We start from the raw sequence: 9773 nt of genomic DNA on the forward strand, positions 1-9773 counted from the left end.
TATCACAGGCCCTAACCAACAGTGCATTTTTTATGTAAAAAATAGGTATTAGGTGAACAATAGACAAGTAAAGAAATATAAACGACAGTGAAAAATAACAGTAGAGAGGCTATATACAGTAGAGGCTATATACAGTAGAGGCTATATACAGTAGAGGCTATATACAGTAGAGAGGTTATATACAGTAGAGAGGTTATATACAGTAGAGAGGCTATATACAGTAGAGAGGTTATATACAGTAGAGAGGCTATATACAGTAGAGAGGCTATATACAGTAGAGAGGCTATATACAGTAGAGAGGTTATATACAGTAGAGAGGTTATATACAGTAGAGAGGCTATATACAGGCACTGGTTGGTCGGGCTAATTTATGTCTGTGTGTGTGTGTGTGTGTGTGTGTGTGTGTGTGTGTGTGTGTGTGTGTGTGTGTGTGTGTGTGTGTGTGTGTGTGTATGTGTGTGTGTGTGTGTGTGTGTATGTGTACACGCAGTAGCTTGACTCACTGTCTGTGGCATCGGAGTAGAAGGACAGAGCTGTGTCCAGGGACAAACAGTCCACTGTGACCTCTCCCCCCTGGACACGGTACCAGTTGTGTCTCAGAGGGGACGTTCCGGCAAACTTGTCATGGAAACCAGTCCTGGAGCTGTCGTTCATACCGATCAGAACGTCATCCATAGCCCACTGGGCTGAGTGTTTCCCTGCGGAGAGACAGAGACTGGTTTCTAGATGTGATACTCTGCATGACGCTTGACCCTTAACCCATTGACCCATTGACCCTATTGACCTTTCCAGCACATTTCCAGATAAAACTGGTGGATGCATAACAAGGCCAGCTCAGTTTGGTTCGGGCCAGTTGTGTCAAAGGTATAAGAGTAATTCTATTTCCTGTATACTGTGGGCTGTAAGAGTAATTCTATTTCCTGTATATTGTGGGCTGTAAGAGTAGTTCTATTTCCTGTATACTGTGGGCTGTAAGAGTAATTCCATTTCCTGTATACTGTGGGCTGTAAGAGTAATTCTATTTCCTGTATATTGTGGGCTGTAAGAGTAGTTCTATTTCCTGTATACTGTGGGCTGTAAGAGTAATTCTATTTCCAGTATACTGTGGGCTGTAAGAGTAATTCTATTTCCTGTATACTGTGGGCTGTAAGAGTAGTTCTATTTCCTGTATACTGTGGGCTGTAAGAGTAATTATATTTCCTGTATACTGTGGGCTGTAAGAGTAATTCTATTTCCTGTATACTGTGGGCTGTAAGAGTAATTCTATTTCCTGTATACTGTGGGCTGTAAGAGTAGTTATATTTCCTGTATACTGTGGGCTGTAAGAGTAATTCTATTTCCTGTATACTGTGGGCTGTAAGAGTAGTTCTATTTCCTGTATGTTGTGGGTGTCATGGATCCCTCTGGAACTTTCATTATGCACACCTGGACCCTATTCCCACTGATTGTATTTGTATATATGAGCCCTTTGGTTTCCATGGTGCTGTCGATTATTGTTACATTGTCCGTTGGTGCGTGTGAGTACCTGTGCTGTGTGTTTTGGGTTTTCATGCCCTTGTGGATTGCCAGATGATTACGGGTCTCATCTCATGTGTTAATCATTGTGCGCTAGAGTTATTTATTCCAGGTACTCATCGCTCTTTTGTTTGTGTTTCAACCGTGTGTTTTTGTTTGGTCTTCGTCCCCGTGACTTTACATGGCACGCCGTAATTTGGGTAAAATAAAAAAAAACTGTTACGTATTCCTGCGCCTGTCTCCTGAATCATTCATACCAACGTGACAGTGGGCTGTAAGAGGCAGGTCTGACTCCTCACCTTGCTGTGGGCTGTAAGAGGCAGGTCTGACTCCTCACCTTGCTGTGGGCTGTAAGAGGCAGGTCTGACTTCTCACCTTGCTGTGGGCTGTAAGAGGCAGGTCTGACTCCTCACCTTGCTGTGGGCTGTAAGAGGCAGGTCTGACTCCTCACCTTGCTGTGGGCTGTAAGAGGCAGGTCTGACACCTCACCTTGCTGTGGGCTGTAAGAGGCAGGTCTGACTCCTCACCTTGCTGTGGGCTGTAAGAGGCAGGTCTGACTTCTCACCTTGCTGTGGGCTGTAAGAGGCAGGTCTGACTCCTCACCTTGCTGTGGGCTGTAAGAGGCAGGTCTGACTCCTCACCTTGCTGTGGGCTGTAAGAGGCAGGTCTGACCCCTCACCTTGCTGTGGGCTGTAAGAGGCAGGTCTGACTCCTCACCTTGCTGTGGGCTGTAAGAGGCAGGTCTGACTCCTCACCTTGCTGTGGGCTGTAAGAGGCAGGTCTGACCCCTCACCTTGCTGTGGGCTGTAAGAGGCAGGTCTGACTCCTCACCTTGCTGTGGGCTGTAAGAGGCAGGTCTGACTCCTCACCTTGCTGTGGGCTGTAAGAGGCAGGTCTGACTCCTCACCTTGCAGTGGGCTGTAAGAGGCAGGTCTGACTCCTCACCTTGCTGTGGGCTGTAAGAGGCAGGTCTGACTCCTCACCTTGCTGTGGGCTGTAAGAGGCAGGTCTGACACCTCACCTTGCTGTGGGCTGTAAGAGGCAGGTCTGACTCCTCACCTTGCTGTGGGCTGTAAGAGGCAGGTCTGACACCTCACCTTGCTGTGGGCTGTAAGAGGCAGGTCTGACTCCTCACCTTGCTGTGGGCTGTAAGAGGCAGGTCTGACTCCTCACCTTGCTATGGGCTGTAAGAGGCAGGTCTGACACCTCACCTTGCTGTGGCTGCCACCAGCGGAACACTGTGTAAGGGGTCTTGGCGGCTGGAGGCAGTTCAATGGTCACCACCTGGGGTTCCAGGAAGGAGCCAAAGTCCAGCTCTCTCAGGAACTGCCACTGCACCCCGTTGTTGGTTGAGAACTGGACTACCACTCCTGGAGGACCAGACGAGAAAAGAGAAGGAGAGGGGGGGGCAGGAGGAGGAGAGGAGGAGGAGAGGAGGCAGAGGGGAGGAAGAGGAGAGGAGGAGGAGGAGAGGAGGAGGAGGAGGAGGAGAGGAGGAAGAGGGGAGGAGGAGGAGGCGGAGGAGGAGGAGAGGAGGGGGAGGAGAGGAGGAGGAGGGGAGGAGGAGGAGGAGGAGAGGAGGGGGAGGAGAGGAGGGGGAGGAGAGGAGGAGGAGGGGAGGAGGAGGAGGAGGAGGAGAGGAGGGGGAGGAGAGGAGGAGGAGGGGAGGAGGAGGAGGAGGAGAGGAGGGGGAGGAGGAGGGGAGGAGAGGAGGGGGAGGAGAGGAGGAGGAGGGGAGGAGGAGGAGGAGAGGAGGAGAAAGGAGGTCAGAAATAAAGAATTCAATACAATACAACAGTCCCATCCTTTTAAATCCATGAAGGGATGAGAATAAGTAACAAAGCCCTCACGTCCTCATTGGTAAGGAGGAGTGCATTATGGATAGTGTAGTACATCATGTAGCCCTCCTCACAGACATCTGGGAGATGCCTAAAGGTCTGACTCAACAGACAAAGATCAGATATCTTTGTGGTTCACAATACGCAGATAAAAAAACACCATCATTGTTTGATTCTAACTTTAAAAAGGATCTGCTGAAACTCAAGGCTTCAATCGTTGATCAAATAGACAGGAGATACAGGGCAAATCTGATACAAAACTTCAGACCTGGATTTACTGTGCATTCCACACTGCAGTGTCAGTGAACCACCACACGGTGGAAGCAGAGAGACTCATTGAGGTCGGCTATGAGTTCAGAGAGAGAGCTTAAATGGGACATCGTCAGTAGCGATGGTGATGGTCAGTCACCTTCGTTGCGAGAGCGAGGTCTAGTGCAGGTGGGTCCAACGTTCTTCCCTCCGATTCGGATGTAGAACTGGACCAGCCTACATGGACAGACGGACGGGACGGACAGACAAGACACACAGACGGACACAGGTTTTTAGTTCACTGGAAACTGGAACCAGGGATCTAACAGTTCTGAGATTTACAGGCTTTTGTTACAGTCCAGCACTCATTGTCTAAACTGACCAGGATTTTAGTTGAAGTGTTCAAGGAAGAAAAAGGAGAAAATGCCTTGACGCAACACTGCAGCCTCCGTAGTGTAAAGCTGATCCCCCAGAAGGACGTGTGTACTGACCGTGTGTTGGTAGTATCCAGGGTGACAGTCAGTGCCTGTCTTTTCCCAGAGCTGCTGAAGTACAGGGCTTTGCCTTCGCTGATTGTACCGCAGCCGCCTCCAATCTGACCCCCACTCAGGCTTTGCCACAGCGGGCTCAGCTTGCTCTCAAAGCCCTCCGCTAGCTCTGTGGGACTGGCCACTGCTGGCACACAGCTGTCCTGTTCCACTGGGGATCACACAGAGACACAAGAGAAAGCAACATGTTGTTTATCACAATCACTAAACTGTTTTCCTTCCATGATCAACAACTCCAATACTCAAAGAACAGAGATGTCCACTCTTCCTTCTCCATTTCACCACCTCTTTTTCTCCTCTCTCTCTCCCTCCCTCCCCCCCCCTCTCTCTCTCTCTCTCTCTCCTATTCTTTCCTCTCCTCTCTCTATCAGTACCTACCTGTATAGCCCATATCACAGAAGCAGACTCCAGAGATGCAGTCTCCATGTCCTCCACAGTGGTTGGGACAGGGCTCGGAGATGTAGACTCCGTCTAGAGCGAAGGCTGGGGCGTCCCGGTACACGCTACTCTCCTGGAACCATCGGAACCGCGTTTTACTGAGTGGGGAAGGGGGTGGGATGGAGAGAGAGGTGGGACGGAGAGAGATAAAGAGAGAGAGGAATAGAAGAAAGGGAGATATATATATATATACAGAGAAAGATGGATAAGGGAAAGGGAGATACATATATACAGGGATAGGGGAAAGGGAGATAGATATATACAAGGATAGGGGAAATGGAGATAGATATACAGGGATAGGGGAACGGGGGATAGATAAATACAGGGATAGGGGAAAGGGAGATATATATATACAGAGAGAGGGATAGGGGAAGGGAGATAGATATACAGGGATAGGGGAAGGGAGATAGATATACAGGGATAGGGGAACGGGGGACAGATATATACAGGGATAGGGGAAAGGGAGATAGATATATACAGAGAGAGGGATAGGGGAAGGGAGATAGATATACAGGGATAGGGGAACGGGGGATATATATATACAGGGATAGGGGAAAGTAAAGTAATGTCATTCAGCAGTTCATAACAGCATTATAACGATCTTGCTGTAAATCTGCATAACAGCGTCTCCTGATTATTGCATCTAACCCGGCTCGAAGGACCAATATTGAATGAACTGAACAACAATCTGTACCGTCTCACAGTCTTTCTAACAGTAACTATGTCATTGTTACACCTCAGCCAGTTTCAATCTACCCATCCCATAATACATGTTTTCATCTACCTGGCGGCCACGTTGCGCCGTATCACCACGGTGACCCTGGTCCAGCGTTCAAAGTCTCCCGTGGCGTAGACGGTTGGTTCCCCGAGTTCCCGCCCACTGCCCTCGCAGCCGCCTGCCCCCGAGGATGATGGGTAGCAGCCCTCCTTCACCAGTGCCCAGGTACGTCCGGCATCATGGGAGTACTGCAGCAGGACTGGGGCTGACGCACTGAACTGGGACTCACAGCCGATGTTCAACTGGGGAGAATTAGAATTTTAAATCTCTATTAGGTCAATAATATCATACTTTTCATTACACAAACACATTAAAAAAAAAGGTATTTTAAAAAGTGATTGAAATGAAAGAAACTCGAAACTTCCTGAGAGAAAGAGACAGAAGGAAAGAAAGAGAGAGAAAGAGAGAAAGAAAGAAAGAAAGAGAGAGAGAAAGAGAGAGAGAGAGAGAGACCATACACACATACACCGTACCTTAAACTGCAGGGTGTACCCTGGGCGTAGAGCCAGATCTCTGGTCACTGCCACCCTGTCTCCATCAGAGCGCCCAAACACCATGGCGGAGGGCGTGGTGGCACAGAAGCTGCCGTTCCTCTCCTTCTCCATGCCCTCGTTACCCAGCATCAGCCACACACTCATCTGGTTCAGAGGGTAGTCAAACGCCGGCTTCTCATAGAAGTTCTACAGACACAAGATGATTTGTTAATCCGTTCTTTAGTTATCCTCGTTACCGTCACCAACCGTTAACTGAAGCATTGTTCAATGTACAAAATCAATGTCCAAATCCTCTCAAGTTAATATAAAACAATCCATTTTACAGATTGGGAATGATTTGTGCATGAATATTGTCTGGTGTCAGAGGCAACCAATAAGATCCTGACCTGGGGCAGCGTGGGGTCGTCTACCAATGAGAGACTGACCTGTGGCAGTGTGGGGTCGTCTACCAATGAGAGACTGACCTGTGGCAGCGTGGGGTCGTCTACCAATGAGAGACTGACCTGTGGCAGCGTGGGGTCCTCTACCAATGAGAGACTGACCTGTGGCAGCGTGGGGTCCTCTACCAATGAGAGACTGACCTGTGGCAGCGTGGGGGTCGTCTACCAACGAGAGACTGACCTGTGGCAGCGTGGGGTCGTCTACCAATGAGAGACTGACCTGTGGCCAGCGTGGGGTCGTCTACCAATGAGAGACTGACCTGTGGCAGCGTGGGGTTGTCTACCAATGAGAGGACTGACCTGTGGCAGCGTGGGGTCGTCTGCCATGAGAGACTGACCTGTGCAGCGTGGGGTCGTCTACCAATGAGAACTGACCTGTGGCAGCGTGGGGTTCGTCTACCAATGAGAGACTGACCTGTGGCAGCGTGGGGTCGTCTACCAATGAAGAGACTGACCTGTGGCAGCGTGGGTCGTCTACCAATGAGAGACTGACCTGTGGCAGCGTGGGGTCGTCTACCAATGAGAGACTGACCTGTGGCAGCGTGGGGTCGTCTACCAATGAGAGACTGACCTGTGGCAGCGTGGGGTCGTCTACCAATGAGAGACTGACCTGTGGCAGCGTGGGGTCGTCTACCAATGAGAGACTGACCTGTGGCAGCGTGGGGTCGTCTACCAATGAGAGACTGACCTGTGGCAGCGTGGGGTCGTCTACCAACGAGAGACTGACCTGTGGCAGCGTGGGGTCGTCTACCAATGAGAGACTGACTGTGGCAGCGTGGGGTCGTCTACCAATGAGAGACTGACCTGTGGCAGTGTGGGGTCCTCCTCTACCAATGAGAGACTGACCTGTGGCAGCGTGGGGTTGTCTGCCAATGAGAGACTGACCTGTGGCAGCGTGGGGTCGTCTACCAATGAGAGACTGACCTGTGGCAGCGTGGGGTCGTCTACCAATGAGAGACTGACCTGTGGCAGCGTGGGGTCGTCTACCAATGAGAGACTGACCTGTGGCAGCGTGGGATCGTCTACCAATGAGAGACTGACCTGTGGCAGCGTGGGGTCGTCTACCAATGAGAGACTGACCTGTGGCAGCGTGGGGTCCTCTACCAATGAGAGACTGACCTGTGGCAGCGTGGGGTCGTCTACCAATGAGAGATTGACCTGTGGCGGCGTGGGGTCGTCTACCAATGAGAGACTGACCTGTGGCAGCGTGGGGTCGGCCATGGGGATGATATGCTTCTGTCTCTCAGAAAGTATGATGACATCGTCGATGGCCCACTGGTCGTAGCCGTCCCCAGAGTGGAGGGGCTGCCACCATCTGAACCTGGTACACGAGGTCTTAGAGGCCAGCGGCAGCTCATAGTGGACAAACCTAGGAAGAGGAGATCAGACAGACAGTCAGACAGACAGTTAGACAGTCAGTCAGTCAGACAGTTAGTCAACCAGTCAGTCAGTAAGACAGTTAGAAAGTCAGTCAGACAGTTAGTCAGTAAGACAGTTAGAAAGTCAGTCAGACAGTCAGTCAGCCAGTTAGAAAGTCAGTCAGACAGTTAGTCAGTAAGACATTTAGAAAGTCAGTCAGACAGTCAGTCAGCCAGTCAGTCAGTAAGACAGTTAGAAAGTCATTCAGACAGTCAGTCAGACAGTCAGTCAGACATTAAGTCAGTCAGACAGTCAGTCAGTCAGACAGTCAGTCAGATATTCAGACAGACAGTCAGATATTCAGTCAGTCAGACAGTCAGTCAGATATTCAGTCAGTCATTCAGTCAGGTATTCAGACAGACAGTCAGATATTCAGTCAGATAGTCAGTCAATCAATCAATGAATCAGTCACTCAATCAAGCCATCAACAGTTGTCACTAAGTACCTTACAGTAATCCGGTCTAGACCCAGAAGAGCAAGCAGAAGCAGAAGCTAAGCGACAAGGAAAAACTCCCTAGAAGAAAGAAACCTGAAGAGGAACCAATCCCTCCTGCTCACCGGGGCTTGGCAAAGTCGGTCTCAGCTATGAGTCCCCAACTGATTCCTCATCCTCTATCGTCACTGTCTCTTCCCTCCCTCTCTTCCATCTCTCTCCTTCCTCCTTCTTTTCCCTCTCTCTCTCCTTCTTCCCTCTCTCCTCCCTCTATTCCCTCTCTCCTTCCTCCCTCTCTCCTTCCTCCCTCTCTCCTCCCTCTATTCCCTCTCTCCTTCCTCCCTCTCTCCTTCCTCCCTCTCTCCTTCCTCCCTTCTTCCCTCCTTCTTATCATGGCTTGGTAAAATCGGTGAATAGAGATCTTAATTTGACCCTGCTTCTCACAGCAGGAAAAGAATTCTGCAGCAACAGGAAATGTGAATTATTATGTGGAAATCCCACTGGGCTCAGACTTCAGTTCAACGTCTAGTTTTGATTTTCATTTGGTTGAGTCGTCAACTAACGTGAATTCAACGTGAAATCAACAAACAAATTCACCATGTCATTTAAGTTAGGACAACAATTCCCTTACGTTGATGACAGTTTTCCATGTTGATTTAACGTCTCCTCCTTTCATTTTGGGGTTGAAATGATGTGGAAACAACGTTTATTCAACCAGTTTTTTTGCCCGGTGGAATTTTTGTAAGGGTTGATAACATTTTCGTTAAGGCAAATCAAGTCTGACATTTTAAAGTGAAAATGTTAAACTTTAGAATCCTTTTTAAACCTTGAATACAATTTAGATAGTAGATCTATATATCTCAGAGATCAGTTGTTCCCAGTTGATTCCTCTATCGTTAATCTCCATTCCCTCCCTCCCTCCCTCCCTCCCTCCCTCCCTCCCTCCTCACCGTGGCTTGATGAAGTCGCTGAAGTACATCTCAGCGATGAGTCCCCAGCTGATTCCTCCATTGTTACTGTACTGTAGAAGGACTCCTTCCTCCCTGCTGTCTGCTGTGTTACACTCTGCCCAGTCTCCGCCCACACGCAGGTAAAACTGGACAAACTCCGCCCATTCTGTGTCCAGGTCATAGCTCACCAGCTGCCTCAGTCCAGCCTGTTACACACACACACACACACACACACACACACGAACACACACACACAATAAAAACGTTGTATTCAGGTTGTTATCTAGTCAGAAAATCAGACTACAACCTGATAAGAAAGTATTTTTTTGCGAAAAAAAAAAGTAAATAGAACTTCTTATACAACCAGTAGGTGTATATATCTCTGTAATTACAGGGCTTCTTAAACAACCAGTAGGTTGTATATATCTCTGTAATTACAGGGCTTCTTATACAACCAGTAGGTGTATATATCTCTGTAATTACAGGGCTTCTTAAACAACCAGTAGGTGTATATATCTCTGTAATTACAGGGCTTCTTAAACAACCAGTAGGTGTATATATCTCTGTAATTACAGGGCTTCTTAAACAACCAGTAGGTGTATATATCTCTGTAATTACAGGGCTTCTTATACAGCCAGTAGGTGTATATATCTCTGTAATTACAGGGCTTC

At 48.9% G+C, this 9773-nt stretch overlaps 1 protein-coding gene across 1 annotated transcript in view; it reads right to left on the bottom strand.

Annotated features, from left to right (window-relative positions):
- Positions 1-503: 503 nt before the first annotated feature.
- LOC115187868 (reelin) overlaps positions 504-9773 on the bottom strand; it is a gene marked incomplete at its 3' end in the record, with an annotated part of 42983 nt that continues 33713 nt past the window's right edge. Inside the window, exons 14-22 of the mRNA XM_029746900.1 lie at positions 9103-9308; positions 7498-7669; positions 5840-6046; positions 5373-5608; positions 4529-4686; positions 4094-4301; positions 3763-3839; positions 2727-2885; positions 504-698 (exon numbers count right to left, since the gene is read on the bottom strand). Coding sequence (XP_029602760.1) covers positions 504-698; positions 2727-2885; positions 3763-3839; positions 4094-4301; positions 4529-4686; positions 5373-5608; positions 5840-6046; positions 7498-7669; positions 9103-9308 — 1618 coding nt within the window. The remainder of the gene's footprint in view (positions 699-2726; positions 2886-3762; positions 3840-4093; positions 4302-4528; positions 4687-5372; positions 5609-5839; positions 6047-7497; positions 7670-9102; positions 9309-9773) is intronic.

This window comes from Salmo trutta, unplaced genomic scaffold (assembly GCF_901001165.1).
Source record: "Salmo trutta unplaced genomic scaffold, fSalTru1.1, whole genome shotgun sequence".
NCBI classification, from domain to species: Eukaryota; Metazoa; Chordata; class Actinopteri; order Salmoniformes; family Salmonidae; genus Salmo; species Salmo trutta.